This window comes from Phragmites australis, chromosome 17, assembly GCF_958298935.1.
Source record: "Phragmites australis chromosome 17, lpPhrAust1.1, whole genome shotgun sequence".
Lineage (NCBI taxonomy): Eukaryota > Viridiplantae > Streptophyta > Magnoliopsida > Poales > Poaceae > Phragmites > Phragmites australis.
The window spans coordinates 19,282,807-19,309,167 of NC_084937.1; the positions used below are offsets into that span (position 1 = coordinate 19,282,807).

The 26,361-nt window shown below is 43.9% G+C and overlaps 1 protein-coding gene across 1 annotated transcript; it reads left to right on the forward strand.

Moving 5' to 3' along the window:
• The first annotated feature begins 23,029 nt into the window (after positions 1 to 23,029).
• Positions 23,030 to 25,096, forward strand: LOC133896692 (vacuolar iron transporter 2). The gene is made up of 4 exons (XM_062337284.1): positions 23,030 to 23,421; positions 24,194 to 24,279; positions 24,377 to 24,491; positions 24,573 to 25,096. Exons 1-4 carry the CDS (start codon positions 23,171 to 23,173, stop codon positions 24,871 to 24,873), a joined length of 753 nt encoding a protein of 250 aa, XP_062193268.1. The 5' UTR covers positions 23,030 to 23,170; the 3' UTR covers positions 24,874 to 25,096.
• The last annotated feature ends 1,265 nt before the right edge of the window (positions 25,097 to 26,361 follow it).

The following is a 26,361-nucleotide window of genomic DNA, read 5'->3' on the forward strand; positions in this document are numbered from 1 at the left end:
AGGAGTTGGTAACATGCACAGTGGCACCTGAGTCAATCCACCATAAATTAAGGGAAAAATTAGCATAAAGAGACTCATCAATGAATGTTATTAAATCATTACCCTTCTTTGCGAGCCACTTCAGGAAACCAACACAGTTCTTTTGGTAGTGGTCCTTCTTGTGACAGAAGTGGCATCCGTCATCCTTAGATTCTTGAGAGGCAGAAGCAGAAGGAGCAGGTGCCTTAGGTGCCCTTTGTGCTGCCTTGTCGTGTTTAGCGACGAAATGCAACTTCTTCTTAGACTTAAAATCCCCTTGGAATTTTCTTTTATTCTTGAGGCTGCTAACTTGATTCACAAGATCTTTATTTTCAGCCCTCACCCTCTCTTCCTCTTGGACGCACATCGCGATCGAGTCGCTCATGCACCACTTCTCTTTCTGAGTGTTGTAATTTATCTTAAAAGGAGTAAAATCAGGAGGGAGAGAGGTCATAATGAAGTGGACAAGGAAACCCTCAGAGATTTTCATGTCCATGCCCTTGAGTTTGGTAGCCATGTCTGTCATCATCATAATGTGTTCTCTTATGCCACCGGATCCATAATTATACTTAGTGTCGAGGAGCTTCTGAATCAGTGTGCTGGCGTAAACCTTGGAGGTGCCTTTGAATTACTCCTCCACATATGCCAAGTACGTCTTAGCTTTTTCTGAGTTTGGGATCGCTCCCCTTATAGCATCTGATATTGAGTTCCTCATTATCATAAGAGACATGCGGTTGGACCGCTCCACTTCTCAGAAAGTGTATCATAAGTTTTTTTTTAATTCATCATAATTTTTCACGCCAATGGCGGGAGCAGTGGGAGTATCAACCCTAAGTGCATAGTCCAGGTCCAAAACGCCAATGACAACAGTCACCTTAGCTTTCCAAACGGGAAAATTATTGCCCGTAAGTTGCTCTATGCCGTCAGTAGTGGCGGCAACAGAGGAAGTGTTAAAAGCTGGAGAGTAAAAATTGGGCAAGATTAGAAGTTTACCATAAAGAAATAATTTGCACGAAAATAACCCTATGTTGGTCTGATTAAAATCATGCAAAAATAAAACTCTAATCTGCATCACCGTTGGGCAAAAAACGGAAAAGAATTTGAACTATCACATAAATTGGCGCATAATCACAGTCAATTTTGGTTAGAAAGTAATCATGAACCCACATAAAATTGAGCGTAAAATTCTCCAGAAAAATCTTCTCGTTGGTTCCAATTTTGTCCCGAGAATTAATCGTAATTTTGTGCACTAATCATTGTTAATTTTGGGCCATAATCCAGTACATAAAAGAATAAAACCATTAGATTACCACTAGAAAAACTGAAAAAAGGAAAAGCTCAAATACTTAAAGAAAATTGGCCCAATCGGCCTATTCAGCCCATCGGCCCACGCACGTCGGCCTGCATCACCATTCAACCCAAAGTTGGACTTGCGGCCCAAAAAGCAGCGCGCGGCCCAGTCCTCTTTGCGAGTGCGCCGGCCCTGTTGAGAGCATAGCCCAGCCAGTGGTGGCGCGGCCAATCTTCTTGCGTGCGCGCCGGCCCGGTCCTCTTTGCCTCGGAGTTTTCCAGCCGTCCATTGCGATCCGACGGCTGGCCGATGAAAACGCCTTAGATAAAACGTCGTCGGCCGAAAAAACCCTAACCCTAAAAACATTTCCTCGTCTCCTCTCCGATTTCTCCGCGCAACTCGAGAGAGAGCGGCGGCTCGTGAGTACGCCGACCCACAAAGAGGAGAGAGAGCGAGTGACGGCGGTGAACCACGACCACCAGTCGCCCGAGAGAGAAGAAGGCAGGGGTGCCACTGCGAGCCAATCCTCCGGAGTGCGCGTGCGACCGAGATCGCGCGCGCCTCCGTCGGTTGGTTTGTGGTGGTACTCGGGGGGGGGGGGGGGTGAGCGCACGGCGAGAAGAGGTTCCCTATCCTGCAGCGGAGGCAAGGAGGAGCCAGATGAACCGTGCACGCAAGAAAAGGGAGATCCCGCTGGAGGAGAAGCACTCTAACGGGCATGAACAACGACGGAAGACGCTGGATCCGTAAGACCTCCACCCCCCTTTCTTTATTGCTCTAGGGTTCTGAAAAGGGGGCTTAGGGTTCGTAATTTGGGGAATTTGGGGGTTTAGGGGTTCGGATTGGGGTGGGGGGGGGGGGGATTGGGGATTTCTTAGGGTTTTGATTAACTTGACCAATTCTCCTCCTTCTTATTGCTTTCTTGAGCACCATTTCCCCAACCCGAGCCTAATTGACCCCATTCCAAGTAGGCTCTCCCCAAAACGTGCCAACCCATGCCACACAAACATATATATATGAATAAACATGACTAAATCATGATTAATTGGCTCTAATCCGAGGCACAATACACTAATTGGGACTAATTATCACTTAAACATACTCAATTAACATTGATCCGAAACATAAACAGCCTAAAACATGAATATGAGAATTGATCCGAGCCTAATTCATCTTAAAGATTCATAATTTAAAGCTAATTGATGTAAACCGAAAATAATTAGACCCGTTTGATCATAAAGTGATATCAACCGAACATAATGTAATCTAATTAAGGTCTAAATGGGTTTGATTAGGGCTAATGGTGGCTCTGATATCATTGTTGAATATAATTAAGCCTTAATTAAGAATATCATTAATCCTAAAATCAAACACCATCTTAAGCGGAAGCGCATATACGTACTTGCGTTCGGTGACGCCATTAGGGGTTGATGGCGAGGTGTGGGAGCATCGGTGTAGATGGTCGCGGCGTAGACGACGTAGCTCGGTGAAGTCACGGCGGCGGCCTTCGCTCCGTTGCCGTGCACTAATATGATCGGCAGGTCGAATGTATGTTTGGAAGAGGCTAAACCTCACAAGATCAATATCACCGTGAGGTGCCGGCTCCCCCTCATTTATATATATGCACGGCACGGAACAGAACCACAACCATATATGGTTGGTTGCGCCACCGATCACAGCGCAAGGTGGGTACGAGACTCCCCTTTAGTCGGACGTCAATTAGGATTCTATAAGGAGAGAAAGGACCCGAGATCGCATCCAACACCTGCCAAACAGACGATGGCCTGCTCCGTGCTCTCTGCTTCTCCCCATCTCGGACACGGGAGTTCGTTCCGTTTCACACAGGAGCAGACGAGCAGTGAAGTTCGTTTCTGCCAGATTACTGCGTGAGCTACAGAATGCATGCATCCGCGCTGCCTCCAGCATGACGTGGGGGTATTATCGAGCTGATGATTGAATTTGAATGCTGAGCTGCTGCGGCGGCGGCGGCAGTGTCATCGGCACTCAACACATCAGCGCATGCATGGATACTGCACAATGTTTGCTTCAGCGGGAGGAAGCAAAGTACTGCTGCCAGATTCTAGTAGAGGGATGATATTATTAGAAAACAGAAGAACCATCGATGAAAAAAACAGACACCGAAAACCAAAAAAAAAGGAGCAAAAACAAAAAGAATAGTGATACCACTACACCAGATGCTCTTCAACGTTTCACTTGAAGACATATTTTATTTAAAGTACGTAATAACGCACTTAAGGTCTTAACACATCACTACCAAGTGCAGGTCAACTATATTGAGTGAGTTGAACCTATAATATTGCGAGTTCATCAGTTTAAGCTATACAGAGCTTTATACAGCTACACAAAATTGCTTTCTAGATGACCAGTGATAAGATTAAACCTCTCTTCTACTGAAAGCCCCATACAGGCAAAGATGTCTTAGGTAGTTTTACTGGTGAAGTCGGTGAATATGGGGTAGTGATACACCGGGGATGGAGGAAAATGAAAGGGGAAAAGGGGAAGCGACTCCGACTCCCATGGTGAGGAGGGGAACCTTGCCGCCAGAGAACTCCGAAGTGACGCACTTGGACTCAGTAGCGTTGGCCCATGTGTCTCGATCTGCAGAGGGAAGGAGTTCATCTTCCTCGGCGAATTTGACTCGAGCGCTAACCCTAGCGATCTATGCACTCCAATCGAAAGGGTCTGGCTCGATCTACTGCCCTCATGGAGAGGGCAAGGTGAAATCGGAAGGACCGAGAAGGGGATTGGAGTATGTCGATCGACGCTTTGGCACACGCTCGCCGTGGGTGGATGAGGCACCGAAGGCTGGGGATGCTGTGACACGGGCTGTCCTTCTGTCACTTGGAGCGCCAGTGCCAAACAACGAGATGCCTGTGAACCACCACCGCATCTACTCACCATGCCAAATCCAAGACAGAATCCTACGACGGTTGAGGGAGGGCTCAATCGGTACTTTGATGAAGCCGTGGTGGCTGATTGAGGAGGAACGCACACATCTCGCAAAGGCAATCAAATATCACATGTTCAAATCTCCCTCAACCACTGAGGATTTAGATGATCTGGATGTCGAGTTTCTGGACTTGAACAATGCGTTGGTACAGAGGCATCGCGACCGTGGCTCAGAGGTCTGGCCAGCGATCTCTTCAACCGGATTAGCGACTCCATTGCCGCCATGGTCGGGGTTAGGGGAGAACCTCTCAATCCCGTTGAGAAAGGGTATGCACTCATCTATGGGTCCAGACCAACCAATTGGGCCTCCAATGCCCATATAGTTTGGTTACTCCCACCTAGATATTTTCTCCCACTCGTCCCAACTAGCGTCACTCATGGATCTGGATCTCCAAAGATAGCAAACAACTCGGGCTAGGGTTCCAGCTAAAAGAGAGGAGGTCTGGCAATTCGGCACAGGCGCGAGGAAGGTCAATCTTGTGTATCTCCATCTGCTATTGCCAGCTTCTTTTGCCCAAGTGATGAAGGAGGGAGTCATGGCTCGGCATCACGAGTCACGACCAAGATCAAGGGAGATCTCGAGGGAAAAGGAGGACGTAGGAGGTTTGGGCGGAGAAAGATGATCTCCTTCGAGGGGATCTTCGAAGAAAGCATGATCTTCGTCACAAGCTACAAATGAACTTTGGCACACAGAATGAGCAGGGGAGCTCAAGATCCCACGCGTGGGAGGATGTAGGGATTGGTGACGTCCTAAGAGAGGGGAGGGTGAATTATGACACTTAGAACTATTTTGGCTCCAAAAATAATACAAGATAAACCTATATCAATTTCTATCTAAATATGCTCTAGGTTTATCTAATGTGTCTACTCTACGATCAAAGCGTTTGCAACCTATATAAGAAGGTAAATTGCAAGTAAGTAAATGCGGAAACATAAATAATGTAGAGAGAGCAAACTTGGCACAATGATTTTTTTCCGTGGTTTCGATGGCATGAATGCCACCCCTAGTCTACGTTGGAGCAATACAAAGGATACGCTCCCGGTTGGCACCTGGTCATGACTCTTGAGCCACCAAGTTACAAAGATAAGGTCTCCACCCAGATGAGCCACAAAGCCACCAAGACAAGGTCTCACCACTAGCCTCTGTTCCGGTTCCTTATCGTCGTGATCACTTCAGAGCTTGAGCCACCAAGACAAGGGTCTTTGCATTCCCGGACACGCTTCTCATTGCCGCTTCACACCAAGTCAGAGGGTCAACAAGCTTGAGCAACTTCGGCTCAAGTTGTTGGTGAGTCACCAAGACTCCAAGGCGCTGGCGTACCAAGAGGTACAAGCTTGGATCACTCTTTGATCCACTCTCTAAGCTGCAATCACCTAGCAACACACTTTCTAGACCTATAATAACTAATCACTCTCTAATCTTGTGCTTAATTTGCCTTGGGTGATCACTTTAAGCACTCTGGTGGCTTGGGATGTCTTCTCAGGTGTATATGCACTTCTCTGGACTCCAGCTACCTCAAATGACTGAGTGGAGGGATATTTATAGACTCAAACCCATGCCCTAGCCATTAACCCAATGGCTCAGAAAATTTGTTAACATCGGATGATCCGGTAAGAACAATAGTACTAACACCGAATCATCCGATGAGTACACTCTCACAAACTAGCCGTTGAAACCCCCAATCAAGCCTCTGTAAACACAGGATTATCCTGTGATGACTCACTGAATACCGGACAAATGCACTAGATTATCATATGTGCATATGTTCATTTTGGAGCTCTCTGGAAATAATAGTCCGGCGTGTTTATTTTGTGAACACCGGATCATCCGGTGAGGCAAAAGACTCCGCTTCAAATTTTTTGTGAACACCGAACTGTTTTTCATTGTTCTCACTGGATTATCCGATGTAGCACCAGACTAATTTTGATCATACGGTGAGTATACCAGAAGAAATTAGCCATTGGAACTCACTCAGACTCATCTGTGAATACCGGATTATCCTGTGATAACTCACTGAACACCGGATAAATGCACCGAATTATCCTATGTGCATATGTTCATTTTGGAGCTATCTGGAAATAATAGTCCGATGTGTTCATTTTGTGAACACCGGATCATCCGGTGAGGCAAAAGACTTCGCTTCAAATTTTCTGTGAACACCGGACTGTTTTTTATTGTTCTCACTAGATTATCCGATGTAGCACCAGACTAATTTTGATGTGAGCACCGGATTATCTGGTCACGCAAATCAACAGAATAGCGTTATGTATTTTGGGTATAACTTTTCGCTCCGAACTCCGATTTTGATGATCTTGGTCACTATGGAAAGCTTGTGAAGAGCTATACAAGATTATATATAAATCCATCCCATTTTATCACATTAAAATTCATGGAACAAGTCTAATTCATTCATCTCTTTGTTCCATCTTCGGTTACTTCTCTTTTGTTACATCCATGAGACCTACTAAAGTATATACTTGACAAACATGTTAGTCCCATTGACTATATTGTTATTAATCACCAAAATTATAATCATAACCTAAAAGGGCCATTTTCGCTATAGAGGAGCACCACTCCAGGGGCCATGGTGGCCGAAGGGGTAGATTTGGTGACCCAGGATTGTTGAAGTTGCAGTTATGCTATTTTGTGATCCAAGTCTTCATACGGTCTAGATTCTCTTTGCATAGCATGTACTTATGGATGTCGATATGCGGGGATACTCCAGTCATGTGATTCAAGACCGTGAATGAGCTTTAGATAACATGGCAAAGTCATCAATGATTGATTTCCTATCTATGGTCCCCTTCCCATCTAGTCTCCCCTCATGACGAGACATGAGCACACCAATTGGTTTGAGCTGCTCCATGTAATCGATGCAGAACTCGACTACCTTTTTGGTTGTGTAACCTTGGACAATGCCGCCCTACAGACGAGATCAATTTTGTACATACTTCTTGAGAATTCCTATGTACCTCTCAAACGGGTACATCTGACGTATGAATATTGGGCCACACATCTTTATCTCTCTCACGCGGTGATATCGAAAAACGATGGAGGAAAGTACATCTTAAGATAACACAATGTCTTCACCACATCAACCTATAAAACATCAAGTACTTCAGGATCGATTACCTTATGAGAAATAGTGTTGAAGAAGTAACACAGCTTGGTGATTGCGTCTTGAAGATAGTTCGGTTGGATATTTCAAATTGCAACGGGAAGCATATGTATCATCAACACGTGGCAATTATGGGACTTCATTCCAACTAATTTCAAATCTTGCATCAAAATAAGTTTCAAGATGTTGGCGGAGTAACCAAACAGAACTTTCACACCATGCAAGCACCGGCACAATTCGGTTCTCTTAGCCTTTTTCAGATTATAGCAGGCTGTAGGAAGCCTCGTTCTACCTTTTTTGGAGGGCTTAGGTGCCAACTCGGGCTGATCTTCAAATCAACCAAGTCAAGCCTTGCATTGAGCTCGTCCTTTGTCTTGCCTGGAATATTAAGTAAAAGACCAACCAAGCTTTTGCACACGTTCTTCTCTACATGCATGACATCGATGCAGTGGCGAACTTCAAGGTGCTTCCAATACGGTAACTCCCACAGTATTGATCTTTTCTGCCACATACCACTGGTATTATCCTTAGATTTTTTTACTCTCCTTTCCAAACACAACATCGAGGTCTTTAACCATATTGTGCATCTTTTGACCACTGTAGTGCCTTGGACATAAATCTTTCTCCCTCATTCCGTCGAATTGTTCCTTCATGTTGCAGTACGCGTGATACTTATTAAGGAACCTATGGTGGCGCATGAACACAATTTTAGGCGAGTGGGGTAGCCACATACTCGCGGTACCATCTAAGCAATGAGGCTACTTGTTTACTTTGGCCCAAAAGGTTATGCAGTGCAGGCAAATCATTGATCATGCAAAACAATAGTGCGCGTATCGTGAAATTCTCTCTTTTGTACGCATCCCATACTTGCGCCCCTTTGTTCCATAATATTTTTAGATCTTCCACCAATGGTCTTAGGTATACATCAATATCATTCTCAGGTTGTTTCGGGCCTTGAATAAGCAACAACATCATCAAGTACTTCCGCTTCATACACAACCAAGGAGGTAGGTTGTAAATACCAAGAACAACTGGCCAAGTGTTGTCCCTGTTGCTCATTTTTCCAAAAGGATTCATTCTGTCCGTGCTCAAAGCAAACCTTATATTCCTCGATTCTGCACCAAAGTCATCAAAGATCGTGTCGATGTTTCTCCACTGGGGAGAATCGGCAGGGTGCCTTAGCTTTCCATCTTGCTTGTGGCCCTCCAAGTGCCAACACAACAGTTTGGCCTCTTTTCAATTCACAAACAAACGCTTAAGACACAGAATTATAGGCAGATACCCCACCACCTTAGCAGGAATTCATTTCTCCATCTCACCGTCGTCTAATTAACTCTTACACTTGTATCGAGATGCTTTGCACACTGGACATGAATGCAAGTCTGATAGATCTTTACGGTAGAGGATATAGTCATTCAGACATGCATGTATCCTTTTTACATCCATCCCCAATGGACAAAACCTGCTTTGCTTCGTATGTACTTTTGGGCAGCTTGTTTCCATCTGGAAGCATGTCTGATAAGAGTTCTAATAGCGTCGTGAAACTCTTGTCTAACCAACCATCGCTTGCTTTCAATTTAAGCAGTTCAAGCACGGATGACAACTTTGTGTATTCCGGTTTGCATCTAGGGAACAATAGCTTCTCCGAGTCCTCAATCAAGCACATGAATTTGTTAAAGTCTCTTTGAGTACTCAAGTTTACGTCTGCATCGCACAGCATCTGATCCAACCTATCATCGTCGCCTGTAGCACCACAATCATCATCATTTGCACCAAATTACTCGTCTTCTTCTCTTCTTACATCAACTTCGGGTTCTTCGACGATATCAACGTCTTCATATGACACATTATGCTCTTTACCATGTTTGGTCCAACACGTGTAATATGGTTTGAAGCCCCTGATAATCAAGTGTACTTGGATCTGTAGGGCTATGTTCTGTCTAAGAAATGGTCTTTCGTTTCTACAATCACAACAAGGATAATATATAAATTCAACACCCTTTTCCAATCGATCCTTCTCGGCAGCTGCCAGAAAAGCTGTCACACCATCATAGTACGCTTGGTTCGTATGAGAACCGTACATCCAACCACGATCCATCTACAATGTACAAAATAAATTAATGCCAAAACAACCTAATAAAAGAGAGCAACCAAGCATTTCATCAAAAAAAGTGGAGCTACCATCCATCCATACATGAATGAACCATACAAATGACAATTATTTCAAAAATAATTAAGGATTACAGTTATATTATATACATGAATACCTAAAAATAAGGGCAAACATTAATTCAAAACTTGTCGTTAAATACTATAGTTATTGATAAGTTTATGTTTATATACTAAAAATCCAAAATTTATCTACAACACTAGATTAAAGCTAGTCATTTATAGTAATACATAATTAAACCTTCATCTATACTTTGACCTTCATATATACCTAGAACAACTAATATATTCTAGATCATCATGAAAAAAAAATCTAGGTCTAGATGTAGATATAGTTGATCTCTCAAGACTAAATTAGAACACAAATCTACATCATCTAATGAATAGAACAAACTATGTCATTATGAAAAAAAATCGAGATCTAGATCTAGATCTAGCTAACTCTCCAAATCAAAAATCCAGACCATTAAAACCAAAATAGAATATATTAGAGATGGCTTCATATTAGATGAATCCTTCTGGAACTACTATAACATTCTAGAGATGGTTTCATATTAGATGAATCCTTCTGGGACAACAATAACATACTTTCAGATGATGCCAAAGTCTCTTTGGCCAAACCCTTCTTTGCTAAAGATATTGCAAATGTGTGATGAACCATCTAAATAGTATTCTAATTAATCATCAGGAGGATCATTATTCATAATCCCAACCTCAGTGATTAACCAGAATACCATTCCGGTAGTTCCGGCATGTGTTTTATACCCAAGATCGGAACACATACCTTTCCAACATGCATATCACAACATAGCTTAAGAAAGAGCGAGTAATTAAAGTTATATTACAAGTTCTTAAGCATGCAACCATTTGCAATAGTTTACACAAAGAGGAACTACGCAGCGAAAAAATAAACCTTAACAACAGAAAAAGGATAGTGGAACCATATGCCCTTAGGCTCCACCCCAAAAGCTACGCCTCACTAGAGTAGGATGCACTACTTTTGCCCACCACCTGCATCGGCGGGCACGAAGTAGCCAAACAATACATCACCCTCACTAGCAGAACCTGAAAGCGCAGGCATGAGTACGAAGGTACTCGCAAGACTTAATCCATATAGAGCACATATACTTAGCTCGACTCCAAGGATTATGCATTGAGCTATTAGCAAGAGTAGGCCACAAGGTTAAGTAAAACATATGCGGTAAGCAACCTAGACGCATATGTGTGAGCATCTATACTTAACTCAAAAAAACTACATTTCTACCCTGTAAACCACAACTTGAACATGTATGTATAGTAACCATAGTACCTCATCAACAAACCACCAACCAAAACCATCATACCAAAACCTTATCCCACATTCGTAAACTCTACGACCGATACAAATGAAATAATAGCATGCTCATGACCGAGAGCGCGGCAATTTGAATTGTTCTTACACCCTGCAGTGGGGTACAACTTTATCCACACGACTTGAGGACCATTCGGCTTGTGCTACTCGCGAAAGTACACACAAGAGGGTACTCGAGTCAACCTTTCTCATACCTGGAACCACCCACTTGCAATGCCCCTATGGCATCAGGGTTACCGTGAGCGTGTCCTGGACACCTCTGGCTCCCCGTCACCTTGATTCTCCTTTTCCTTTTCTCTTACGCGTCATAGAGCCGCAAGGTAAGTGTCAGCACGGTATATGATAATCGGCTTACCTTACCATTATATCAGCATGTGGTGAGTACGGTAAGTGTTAGAGCCAACTGTGCCGACGAACGGTTTTAAACAATGCAAGCGGTCTATGGCATCCGGGTTCCTCTCCCGAACTACCTAGAGGACTCCTCTTGGGCAGAAGATACCCCTAACACCGCCCACATCTCTCCTCTTCTCACACCTCAACCATCCATCTCAACCTCATCTTTGTATCTATAAACAGTGATTGAGCCCTAAGCTCGCGAACAACAGCAACACCGTCGCTCGACTTATACCGAGGACCTAAGCATTGCTAAGCATTTTGAATAAACCTTGAAGCTAGACACCAACTATTTCATCAAGGCTACAAGGATAAGAATTCATCAATAAGTCAAGACAGAGATAATGCATCAACATAGGTTCTACCCATATCAGCCCGACACTGGACTCAACACATGCAAACATACATAAAGCATAACTTATCAATTTTAGACTCTATTTAATTTGAACAAAGGGTGCAATATGCTTAGATGCTTGCCTTGCTGCTCCGAGGTTTGCCTGATACTTCCAGAACAGAACTCGCAGAATGGTGTACCTCGGTGTCACCCTCGATCACACTCGCGTCACGCTCCGATTCTTCATTCACTAATGAAGAACGCATGCAATGATGAGCATGAATGACATGCAATGATAGATGCTCCACAAAGCATGACAAGGTGGAGATGCAATGCATAATGACATGAGTTTTAAAGCCTCAAAATTTTCTTAATTAAGATTAATGTTAAGCATCTACTTATTTTCCTGGATTAATTAAGCTTAACACAAATCTTAACCCTAAATAGGAATTTAATCATGTCTAACATGAGGGTGATTATTATTTTTTATCATGAAAATAATTAACAAGATTTACAAAATTGATTTAATCAATTTTGGAGTTACCAATATTTAATTATGGATTAATAAAGCTCAAACCTATTTTTATTAACCCATGCAATTTAAATACACATTTCAAAGGTCCCAGTATTTTTAACATGTAGATACTGATCATATAAACCTAACAAAATTGGTTTCATGATTTTTGGAGCTATATACAATTTTCTTTGTATTTTACAAGTTTCAACCGAATTGTGTGTTGAACCAAAAATCAATTTCACATTTTCTCGAATATCCGAATTAAAAATAGCCTGGAAACTTTTTGTACACCCGACCGGCTAGCCACAGTCACTGACAGTGGGCCCGATGGGTTTTGACTCGGGTCAAAATTGAACGAGCGCGGGGCGGCACAGTACCGGTGGCATGGCGAACTCGTCGGCGGCGAACGGCAGCACGGCGTGGTCACCGCAGGGCACCGGAGGCACCAGTGTGACACGGGGGACTCGATTTAGGGACGTGTTGTCGCCGGCGACAACCGGAGGGCGGCCATCAACGGCAAACGGCGGCAATCAACGGCGGCGGCTCGGTCAAGCACGCCGGTGGCCAAACGGCGGTGTAATCGACCCGGCCGAGCACTCCTACAGCATCAACGCAGGCATGTGGACTCAACGGTGTTCTCATCGGCCGTTGGGCCCGACCGGAGCACGGCCGGTGACATGTGGCCATGGGCGGCGGCGCTCGGCTCTCGCGGAGAGCGACGTCTGCGTCGGGCCCAAAGGAAACGGACACGCGCAAAAGGAAGAGGTGAGCGAGGAGAAGCTCACCGCATGATTGGTCAGGGTGGAGAAGCTTCGGACCGGCAGTTTCGACGATGAGGGGCATAGTCACTTGGCCGGCACCGAGGAAGACGACGCCTGCGCGGTGATTTCGACCAGAGAATGGTGGAATTTGCGTGAGAGGCGGTCGGTGATGCTCCTTGGGTTCTCTCTCTTGATTATTGCAGCTCGGGATCGACGGATTCGTGCTCGGGCACGGCGGATTTGGGCGGCGGCCGTGTCAGGGCGCTCTGCTTTGCTCTGGACTGGGCGGCCGAGTGAGAGAGAGAGAGAGAGAGAGAGGAGAGCAGAGAGAGCAAGGGGGAGAAGATAAGGGCGAGGCCGATCACTTACCCTCAAAGGCTTGGCTTCCGTGACTCGACGATGTGATGGATTGGCTAGCCTCCAAAGTCCACGAAGTCGGTGGCAGCGACAGAGAGCACAGAGAGAGCGGGAGGGATGTGCGATGAACAGTAGCTGGCCAACAAAAATATACATTACACTTCTTCTATTCAAAAGAATATCTTCCCATGGTCCAAAAATGTGGAACAAATTTTGTGTGAAACTACAATTCATATGTAACCCATTTTAACTGGTTTGGCCCATAATGCTTGAGCCAAATTCAAACTAAAATTCTCCAAACATGCAACCTTTTCTAATTTATGGTAATTTTTATGCCTTCAAAACCATCCCCAAAAATTTGGGAAAATCATATATATTCTTCATATTGCAGGGAATAATTTCTAAAATTTGTTCCAACCCTATGTTGTATAGCCATATTTTGAGTTGCTTAACAATGTGTCAATTAACATTGGTTTTCACAATTATGTTTAATATGAAAATGCATGTTCATAATTCATCAAAACAATTAAACATGAAGCCAATGATGTTTATGATGTTAATGACATGCTTAAGTCATCTGGGCTGTTACAAAATGCCTTTAGAGAGATGAAAGAAAATTCTGTCCCTGGGCCTAATGGTTTTACTGCTACCTTCTTAAAGGTTTTCTAGAACTGTCAAGGAGGATATATGTGACATGTTCAGTGACCTCCATGTTGGTAGATCGGATCTAAAAAGGATAAATTATGGGGTTATAGCGTTGATACTAAAGGTCAAGGAGGTCAATACCATCAAGCAGTACATACCCATTTGTCTCGTCAACATTGATTACAAAGGTTTCACCAAGGTACTTACCAATAGACTGACACCAGTAGTCAAGGAGGTGATTGGTCCAAGTCAAACTGTCTTTATCAAGGGGAGGAACATTCTGGAGAGTGTGGTGATTCTCCATGAAGTAATTTATGAGTTAAGAAGAAGAAAACAACAAGGGCTGCTAGTGAAAATAGACTTTGAAAGACTTACGAAAAGTTAAAATGAAGTTATTTGGAAGGAGTCATGAAAAGGAAATGTTTCCCTCCTACGTGTATAGAATGGATAAAGTAGTCTATCAAGGGGGATAGAGTTTGTATAAATATTAATGGTCAAAGGGAGCCTTTTTTCCAGAACCTATCAAGGCCTGAGACAGGGTGATCCCTTATCCCCTTTGATCTTTAACATTGCTACTGATGTGCTGAGTGCCCTGATGGACAAAGAAACAACCAAGGGTCTACTCAAGGGGTTGTAGGCCACCTAATTCCAGGAGGATCACACATGTCCAATATGCTGATGACACCATGCTGATGATTGATGGTTTTGACAACTCTATACTCAACCTCAAGATTATGCTTTACTGCTTTGAATGGCTGTCCGGCCTTAAAATTAATTTCCATAAAAGTGAGATCTTTGCATTTGGGATGGAATAGTTTGAGAAGGAAAGGATTGCAAATATGCTTAACTACAAACTGAGACAGCTCCCTCTGAAATACCTAGGTATCCCTGTTTTGATCACCATTTATGTATTATTGTCTCCTCAAATGTTCTAATAAAAATGATTAAAAAGCTAGACCCATGGAAGGGTAAAAACCTAACCTATGGGGGCAAACTAACACTAACAAACTTGTGCCTAACCAACTTACCTATGTTTACCATGGGGTTCTACCTCCTTCCTAAAGGGATTCACAAGAAAATGAACACTGTTAGATCAGGATTCTTTTGAAGGGGGGCTGAGGATGTGAATAAGTATCATTCGGCTAAACGGGAAACTATTTGCAGGCCTAAATACTATGGTGGTCTTGGTATTTTAAACACAATAGTTATGAATGAGTGTCTACTTGTAAAGTGGATTTGGAAGATCTGCTCTGTGTTTGATTACACTTGGTTTAAACTCCTCAAAGCCAAATACATGCCGAAAGGTAATTTCCTCACTTCTACGCAGAGAGACACATATCAATTTTGGCAGGGCTTACATAAGGTGAAACACCTTTTTCTAATGGTAGGTTGCTTATAACATGAATAAGGGTAACAAAACTCTCTTCTAGAAGGATGTTTGGCTGGGTGATACTCCACTGAAAACCCATTTCCCTGACCTTTTTGATCTATGTTTTGATCCATATTCTTTGGTTTCTGAATACTGGGTTAATAATGAGTGGGATGTGCAGTTTAGGAGAAGTCTGACTGAAAGTGATCTGCTCCAGTGGGATGAGCTGATGCACAAACTACAGAATGTTCAATTGAATGATAACGAAGATGAGATTGCTTGGGATCTAGACAAATCAAGGTGATTTACCACCAAACCTCTCTTCAAGTTCCTTATCTTCGAGGGCATTTGTAGCAAGGGGGCTATGAAGATTTGGACATGCAAAATCCTCTTCAGAATTAAGATCTTCCTATGGCAAATGTTACATAAAAAACTCCCAGTCGCTTTCTCCCTAAAGAAGAGGGTTGGAAAGGGAGTTCAACCTTTTGTCTATGCGATAGGACTGAGGATGTCGACCATATCTTTTTTTTTGGATGTGTGTTGGCGCATTTTTCTTGGAGTGCTCTGAGAGATTCCTTTGGTTGAAATGGGTTCCCCACTTCGGTAGCTAACTTATGTGAGATGGCTTCCGGAGAACTTCAAAATATCTTAAAATCTAGGTCTTTTTCTCTTTGCAGGTATAGCTTGGTCACTGTGGGGGTCTAGAAACACCATGGCGATCGAGGAGAAATTCCCCAACAAGCCTACTGATGTTCTGATCCTCGCTATGACGTTCGTGTAGAAATGGAACATCCTTTTCAGAGATGATGATCAACTTAAGGTGGACTGTGCACTATCGCATATCTACAAGTGGCTGCAGGGCTTCACCTCTGCTGCTGGTCCAATCTTGGATGTATGGGAGCTTTAACTTGATGCCCTTGTGCTCTTTGTGTAATAGGCTAGCCTGGTTAAGGTCGTTTTGACGTTGGAGTGTGCTGTGCTCTTTGGCCTGCTGGTTTCCAACGGTCGGTTGTCTCCTTTTACCTGTTATGAGTCTGGTTATTGGCTTTTAATAAAATCGAGTTGATCTCTCCTTAAAAAAAGCCCCATACAGGTTTAAGCATGCTGGGGAGGAAAACCTTCTAGCTCGCGGCACTCCAAATTAAAGCTAGCTGCAGAGCGAAACAACAGCCAAGTTCGCGGCACTCGTCTAACCTAACCAAGCCCATAGATATTCTTAACCCCATTCTTAACTCGCTCATTGTTGTCACTGAATCCTAACCCCAGCCAACCACTCGATCCATCACGGGCACACGCCATGAATCATGCTGCATGCGGCAGGAAAACAACAAGATCGAGACTCGTCTCTACTGGCGCGTGTCACGCCGTACCATGTCACGGCCTAACTCCATCTCATTAGCCTTAGCCCAGCTTGTGCCCGGCACACGCAAAGGTGAAGTCATTGGCTCTTTTTAGATAATGGAAGTATACATTCTGGCCTCATGCATACGGCTACTTTGAAAAAATAGATACTTAAATTTATGTTTAAGACGACTAACTTGAATGATTTAAACGTACATCTACCTCCTCAACCAGCTGAGCTGGACTCAGCTAATTGTCTTTTAGCGTGCATGAACAAGCTAGCCGTGATGTGACTGTTTTAATTTGCAGGAAAAAGTTGCAAACAAATTGAGTTGTGGCGCGGCTTTCATTTTCACCTGTCCATCCATCGTCCACCTTGATGTCACGATGTATGGAAACACTAATGTTTGCTATGGAAATCGGCGTCCAATAAAGAAATTGGCCGTGGAAGATTGCTTGCATTTCGACCGTGGCCATTCATTCGTTTGAATATTCCTTCCATACGAGGGCTATGCGATATCTTGGGCGTTATTACGTTAAACGGACCACGGTTGTGCAGAATCGACACGTGCATGGTTCATCTGGCTCAAAATCTTATGATACATAATAGAGAATATATCCCTTCTGATTTGTAAAGCTTGAGTTTGAAACGCAATAATTCATGCAATCCAGAGGCCAGGATCACACCTAAAGTCCTAATAATCAGATCAAAAGAAGGTGAGAAATTGAAATTCTCACCGAGATGGATCACCAGATTGGAATATATAATCTGCGTGGAGACAGCGGCTAGTGGGCGTCAACGTTCGTGCTAGTGAAAAAAGCCACTTTGAACATCTCGACATAATCTTTCTCTAGAGCCAGGTCAGGCTTGTTTGTCTGTTTGTTTTGGTCTCTAGCTCTTTATCTAAAGGTCGGGTCTCCTCATCAAGCCTGACCTCACCCTCACCAATTTGGTCAAGAAAAGGTGCGAGACAGGGAGATGAGGCGTGTGGCAGCCACGCTACCCCTACCTGCTTTGCTCGGTCGTGTTGGCCCGCCGCCAACCCGAACCAACAATGCACTCGATCCTGATCTCTTCTTTTCTTTATTTTCATGGACCTTGATTTTGATTTCTCCTTTTGTTAGTATTCTTTTTTGTTACTAGTATTTTTGTGGATTTATGAGGTGTTCCGCGTGCATGCATTGCTCAGCTATAAGCCACAAAGATTTTGCTGGTGTGGGACAATAATATATATACTACCCCTCGATATGACTCGGATAAGTATGATCACTGAATCATGTATATAAACCTTTTTGGTATGGGATGTTTAATGTTTAAACTTCTGCTTGGTCATCCTGGGGCATTGATAAGATCAGGGCATGAGTTGGATTCACCGGGCTTGGTAGAGTGCTATACTGCTATGTCACCCTCGAATTAGCATCCACGGAAGGACACATGATGTGGTTTCATACTAACGGTGGCGTATCGAGGGCCAAAATTCAGGAAGTACTCTACGGCATGTCTATGGGACAATCATAAATCCCATACATATCACCTCTTACCCCAAGAATGGTTGTCTGTGCTAGTGGTGAAGCCCAGAATTAAATCAAAGGAGCTTATTTAATGTGTCAAAAAAGTAATAAATTGAAGGCTGGCATGACCACATACTCATTCATGACCGAACCGCTCATTTTTTTCTACTTTAGATCATAAGATCTTCAACCGCACATCAATTATCAGTGTCGGTTCTAAAATAGAACTGCTACTGATAGATATTTGGCAGCCAAAAAAAATTCACAATTCAAAATGCATCACATGCACATGCATCCATTCTTCTAATGTTAAGTCACGATAAATACTTAATACATTAATTCAAACTATAGACATTTCTAAAATTAATCAAATACCATTACATCTATAGTTGATATCTAAAATTTTAACTCCAAATATTACATCAAAATGATTCAGTGCACAAATGAGCGCACTAGTTGTTGCTTCAAACAGAAATTCTATTGGACTTTCGTAAATAACAAAACGGTTACTATCTCACTGAAACTTAAGGTGTGATTGGTACTTTCCTTTCAGGATCTTCCTGCATTGAGGATCAAGTAATGTGTATCCCCACTGCTGGGCAAGAAGACGTAAGATTGAAGAAAAGCTATGATCCATCCGCATCCGAGTGTTCCAGTAAAAATCCTATAGATAAAAAGCAACAATATAGATAAAAAATTTAATATTATTGAAATAATCCTAGCTACAAACTACAAGTTCATGTCACCAACCGTTTCAGCTGTATGTAACCGTGAGAGCCTAGGAGTCATTGCAAGCACATCCTCATTCTATTCAAGCGCTTTTAATTTCAAATAGCTGTAGTCCGAAAACATGTATCCAAGTTGCAGGTTAACCGATTGTAGAATCGCATGAACAACAGACCTTTCAGCCATAAGTTTTTGGTCTGTTTCGGAGCTTGATGCTATTAAAGTGATATATCCTTCTTTAGGAAAAGCAATATGATCTTTATTTTATTATTATCAGCCAATGTAGTCATCATCATAGTTGGCGTGCCACCAAAGTCCGCAATAATGTCATGTATCCATTGTAGATAAGGAAGCATCTACATCAATCGGCATGTTACTTTCTAAATTTGTTAACTGCAAACTGCAATATTGACTGATCTTCTTATAATTTATAGCAAAGAGATTTTTATCTCTGAGTATGCAGATGTACCTAAGACAAGTCATAGATACGTCTTGCCTAGAGAAAAAAACACCAATGCCATATCAATCGGCACATGTGGATAATCTCGCAATTATGTCAAATCATCAATTACAGAATAAGGAAGTACCAAACTAGTTACTCACTGGGAAGTGATGGTAACATCTAAAACACCGATATAGCGATACACATATAATATCATGATATACACATCTAATAATAAGTCAACATATTTGAACTAAACTACATATCTAATTTCAGGACCTAAATTGACTAACTAAAATTACTAACTATAACTTGCTAACTTGAATTTGAGAACTAACCCAGGCGTTTCATGACCCTTCCGGGTAGGAAAGGGATACACCGTTGAGGATCTGGAGGCCGGGAGTACGAGGGTAGTCACCTGGACCCAGACGACCGGATAGGATGGAGCGGCCGCCTCTATGCTGTCTAGATCTACGCTCTCCATCTCCACTGCCGCTGCTACTCGCCATGGGGATGTCAAGGAGGTGATGGTGAGCTGGCATGGCCACATACTCATTCATGACCAAACCGCTCATTACCACTTATTTCTTCTACTTTAGATTATAAGACCTTCAACCACACACCAATGCAGTTTGGGGGACCGGGGGAGGGGAGGAGGGGGGATCCCTTGTGCTGGATCCGCCCCTGGCCCATGCTAGGGTCCATTTTCGGCAAACGGTGCGTCGAATACGGGCAACAGTGCTGCATTCGGCACACCGTGTGTCGAAAATGACTTTTTCGGTACACGGTGTACCGAAAATTTATTTTCCGTACACCGTGTGCCGAATACGAATACTAAATTAATAAATACAACTACATGCTATCTATTTCGGCAAATACGCTCAAGTATGTTGTCTAATTTTGAATTTTGGGCCTAGGAGATGGTGCTCGAGCCTCTGGTGCTATTTAACAAGAGATACCCATTTATCAACAAAAAAAAAGACAAGAGATACCCACAATCTTGTATGGTCATCTTGTTCCAACATTGTATGGAGTATGACACACTCTGGCCATGCATTTTACCCCCAATAGCTTATATTTTTGTTGATGAAATGAAGGGAATAGTTATTCCATGGCGAAGGAGATGTAAATCAGATAACCTTCGATTCCATGCCTATCAACAGGTAGCCGCCGAACACCACCCGCATTACTCCATTCAAACACTCACATTTCATCACTGAACCATTTGTCACTACCTCCATGACCGGCACAGGTCACACATTGTGGCGTGTGCAGTTAGCTGGTGTAGTGTTAACTATTTTCTTCTGATAAGAAATTAGCCCAGTGGCAATTGAACTAATCGGGCCGGCTTGTGGCAAGCACACGCAAAGGGGGTCATCGAAAACTCAGTTGAAACAGCGATCTAGTCTATCCTGGACGGGATTGTGGGAAAGGTTGGAGCTTTTTAGTACAAGTAGCTTTGACACATGCTGTCTGCTCTTGTTGTCTCTGATTGCCAGGTTATTCCTTTTTCAGATACCAAAAGGACTCTTCATTGATTGCCTATCTATAGCCATCTTTTTCCTCATCGGCAGTGCATCATGGCTTGAGAGAACTGGATTCATGGTTAATTTAGATGTGAATCCTGTAGTAATTTTTGGCACACGCAAAGAAATTACAGTGGGAAACGTTTGCTTACAGTTGGAGATTATAAAAAAAGTAGGAGAAAACATAAAACAATTGTAACTGAAGTATTATTAGCTGCAGAAAAGATTCTGCTAACCCGTGATTCATAGAAATGGCTTGTTTTCAGCGCCATAACGCTGGTTAAATTCCATTTGAAGAAAATAGGCAGGGAAGGTAGATTCCTGGTGATAGAGAACAGATCAGACGCCTCTCTAATCTGTTCAGTGTGGCAGATGGTCCCTCTTTAGTACAATCATAATTACAGGATTAGGTATCTTACTGAATCTCGGAGCGGAAAGCATGTACTATAGCTTATTGGTTCCATGACAAGAAGCTAATCGATCATATCACTGACACATACCGAGCTGCCTACACAAAAAATATGGAGGGGTTGGTGTGAGACAGCGTAAGGCGTCTTTCCACGTTTGCCAAGAGACGTCGTGCAGTTTTCTAGCAGCACCAGTCCATGATTCATGGCAAGGAAAACATAGACTTTTCTGGCAGAGGCACATTGTTTATCAGTTATTTCTTTTTATTAGACTGTTCTTGATCAGATTTCCTGAGGGCACTGGACTCTTTGTACGTATTGATGTATTCTGGAGTATGGAATCAAAGTTTGGCGATGCCAGCAAGTTGTCAACCCTCTGGCAAACATATTTTGGAACGTATTATCATCCATGGTAACCTACATATATATTTGCTCAAGCAAAGGTTTATCCATCCAGCCAACTTGATTACAGGTTTCTCTACTTGTAAACTGACAGATTTACGTGTCATTTTTCTAGATCATTCGAGGCAACAACTCTGCTCATGTAACTGTAACTTTCCAAAGCCTCTTTCTTTTTACATCTCACCATCGGTGCACGTTTGCATCCTGACCTGGGTAAGTAGCTTTTTTTTATTTCCAACCGAAAGTTTGGCTGCTTTTGGCAAGTTGCTGGACCCCCTTCGCTCTCGCTGCCATGGCGCGCCGCACGGCGCGCGTGGCCTGCGACTCTGCGAGACGGTGACACGCGGCTACCCAGAGGCCACCTATTGTCGTCGCGGCCCGTGGCGGCCACACGACACGGCCAGTGCGTGGCGGCCGGCACACGAGTCTCCCGCGCCTCCGCTCGGCGCGGGATCCGAGCGCCGATCGATCGCGACCCGGCCCGGCGGCCTCTGCGGCTCTGCTCCATTAACAGATACAGGACATGCTCTGACGGTGACGTACGATAGAGCAAGAAGAGGCTCTGGCTGCGCGGAGACGAACACGACGGCACGGCGGAACAGAGCCGTGGTTGTTGCCTCCTATCGGCACAGGCCGATCCTTACCGCTGTACATTTTCCTCTAACCACACTCTCTACACACTTACATCCACACACATCCTAATACATACGCTATATATATATACACACACATATACTAAAGAGATTCACAAAATCTCTAGCTCCATAAACAACGTCACACTTCTATTATGATTTATAGACGCTCGAGACTGTTAAAAAAAAAATTCTATTTACAACAGTAAATCATAGAGCGAGGCTAGGAGTCAAATTCCTAACCACCGTTCGCCCACCGGCGAAACAACCAACATGCTATGAGCACATTCACTGCTTTCCTCTAATTGTGGGATCTACGGTGTTACAAAACCGAATAGAATCTCAGGGACTAACCACACATCTATACTCTTATAAAATACATAAGTTATAACATATCTAAGCAGTCACCATATAAAGTTAGATATTATTTCTTAAAAAAATATATTAATCTTTAATTATTTACCTTTCGTACCTAGATATTTAATATTTATTTTTTATATATTTTAAAAATATATTTAATCTTTTATTATTTACTTTATATATCTAGATGTTTAATATTTTATAATTGATTTAACGTGTATGATACACGTACATTTGTTTGTTGACCAAAAGGCTATGAGTGGCCACAACCACATGCTATAGCAGTCCAACCAGTCAACCACCCATGTCCATATTGGTCATTTCGGCCGGCCGCCTAACGCTATAAATCCCCCTTCCCCTCTTCGCCAACCTCGCTCACAGCAGCAGCCAGATCAAGAAACCACCGCCTAGCCACCCAGCTGCATAACTAGCCAGTTAATCAAGCACGCACGCACGCACTCACGCGCACTAGCACAGTTCGCAGTGTGTGTGTGTGTTTCAGAGAGTTTGGGGGTGAGAACTGAGAAGATGGTGCTCGGCGGCGGCAAGCAGTTCGTGCAGGACGAGGAGAAGCAGCAGCTGCTCCTGGAGGAGCACACGGAGAAGCACTTCACCGCCGGTGAGGTGGTCCGGGACGTCATCATCGGCGTCTCCGACGGCCTCACCGTGCCCTTCGCGCTCGCCGCGGGGCTGTCCGGCGCCAACGCATCCTCGGCCCTCGTACTCACCGCCGGCCTCGCCGAGGTCGCCGCCGGCGCCATCTCCATGGGGCTCGGAGGGTAAGGCGTCGTCAAAACATCCTCTTAAATTTCAGCTTCGTTTGTTTCTTCAGTGGTCAGCAGTCCCACATGCATAATAGGCGCTGAGCTCATCTGTCTTTTGTTTCTTCAGCAAAAGGTTGATGCATGCAGTTCTTGGTTTCAATTTTGTTTTCCCTTACTCAAAAGGGAGTTTACTGCGAATAGATATTCCGGTTTCCAGTAGTGAACGGCTTCATGTTTTTGTTTCTGAACTTTCCTGCAATGTTGTGAGTTCCTCGTTACAGCGCGCCGACACACACACTCTCTTTTGCACAACCAATTTCCTGATCTGGGCTGTAGGCTGTGTTCACTGTTCATCATACAAGTAAATGCTGCCGCCCAACTATTTTTTATTTATAAATACAGCCCAACCATTCTAAGACCAGTGATTTTTTTTAAAACAGTTTGGTGAAATACTTCCTACAGTCGACTCTACAGACGTAGAACAAAAAATTCTTTCTTTTTTGAGGCCCCGGTGTGAAACAGCAGATGCTATTGCTTACAACACCCTTGTCAGCAACCATGATTCAGAAAACCCTTTTTCCAGAGATAGGAATTAAAAAAAACTTTTTGATGAACCCATAACTTGTAATATAAAGTGCTCTTCTGTTGGTGCTACCTGAGCCCAGCAACAAAGTATAATAAAGAAGAGAATACTGCACGCATGTACTCTGGGCCGTACCAAACCGAGCCCAAGTGACGGTTGAGCACAACTGACAACTAAGCTAGCCTTTCTGTTGCTATGTGCCAGGTACCTGGCGGCGAAGAGCGAGGCGGACCACTACCACCGCGAGCTGCAGCGCGAGCAGGACGAGATCGACACCGTCCCCGACGTCGGTAAGAACGACGGCGAGCCTCAGCCGACGGCCACCAGCTCGTTGATGATGAAAGCTGATCTGATGCTAACGGGCAGGATGACTGATCTTTTTCGCAGAGGCCGCCGAGATCGCGGACATCCTGTCGCAGTACGGCCTGGCCCCCCAGGAGTACGGCCCTGTCGTCACCTCCCTCCGCAACAACCCCAAGGCCTGGCTCGAGTTCATGATGAAGTACGCTAATGAACTTTTTGCCTATCTAATCACCGTGATTAACGGCCACCAATTTAAACTAATCGAAGCCGGAGCGTGCAGGTTCGAGCTGGGGCTGGAGAAGCCGGAGCCGCGCCGCGCGCTCGTCAGCGCGGCGACGATAGCGCTCTCCTACGTGGCCGGCGGGCTGGTGCCGCTGCTCCCCTACGTGTTCGTGCCCGAGGCCGGGCGCGCCATGGCCGTGTCCGTGGCCGTCACGCTAGCGGCGCTCCTCTTCTTCGGCTTCGTCAAGGGCCGCTTCACGGGCGACCGGCCCTTCCTCAGCGCCGTGCAGACCACCATCGTCGGCGCGCTCGCCTCGGCCGCCGCCTACGCCATGGCCAGGGCCGTGCAGTCCATATGAGCGGCCGCCGCCTACGGCCTACGCCATGGCCTGCGCGTGTCACGCCAGCTTGGCTGCTGGCTATGTATGCAGCAAGAAGAAGAAGAAGAAAATAAGTGCAGCTGTGCGTTCAACGTGTGGTGTAATAGTGTACTTGTTTCGCAGCGTGTAGTGTTTAAGTGACGTGTTGTCTTGTAAGGAGATGTGGATTATTTAGGTGAAATGGAATGCTGGGCTTTGGATCGATTGTTAGTTAATTTGGGCAAATGGATGAAACGGGTTGTGTCGATTTGGCAAACGGAGGCCCAAATTCAGTTTCCTTTGGGCCTTGCTCTGCAATGCTCCAATTTCTTGATTTCAATCCCACATGCTGAAATTTCACAGGCTACACGCCGTAAAAACCTCAATGGCTATCTACGTGATGGCTGGAAAGAAAGGAATCGACGCATTTTTCAAAATACCGAGAAACAACCGCGTTAATGGTTGAAGTGAAGATAACCTTTTCAGTATTTAATCCATGTTGGCTTTCAAGTTCACCAAACGAAGCCATCGACAATATAAAGTCATTTCTTTCAAGGCAAAGGAAGATGTCATGCAGCTAGACTGAGAGAGTGAATACCATTAGCATCTTGTTGGTCAGAGTGATCCCTATTTCAGTGGCCAATTAGCCATAGCATAAATTAAAAAAAATCGTTTGACGAAAATTAAACAAAATATAAGTCTACTAGTCCAATTGGCACAGCCTTTTGAGACTGTAAGTTGGCATAAAGTGTGATAACTGAAACTTTACACTATACTGCCAAATTCACCTTTCCCTGTCTGATTAAAATGCCAGACATTCTGTGATTTTTTTACTATTCAATCATCCCAAACCCAATCAGATTCAGATGCACCCTTATGTGATTTTTTTTTTCTTTCTGATTTACCTTTACCCATGCTGGAGATTTGAGAGCTACTCTCTGTGTGACAATGTGTGGTATTATAAGGAGTAGGCTGAGTAGGGTAGGTAGGATACATGAAAAGGATGTGGATGTGGATGTGATTGTGAAGCATCCAGGTAGACCTCCATTTGAACAGGGCATGCAATAACTGTGGCTATGGATGGTGAATCACCCGAACCTTTTGTGATGGGCAGCATTCATAATCCAGCACTGGATGGATAGAGGGCATTCCTCCAAGTTGCTGGATTTTGGCTATCATGGGTAGCGATTCTTGTGGATTCAATTGGTATCATTCAGGGTATTCCTCCAAGTTGCTGGATTTTGGTCATCATAAGTTGCGGTTCTTATGGATTCAATTGGTATCATTCTGATTGGATCCAGTTTGTTCACAGTAAGAGTTTACAGTGGCGGATTCAGAATAAAAATAACCGGATGTCCCACTTGTTAGATTAGATATTCAGGTATCCCACTTGTTAGGTTAGAGGTTAGGTATCCCATTTGTTAGGTGTCCTATGAACATGTTACATATAATTAATCATTGAAAAATAAAAAATTACCTGATGTCATA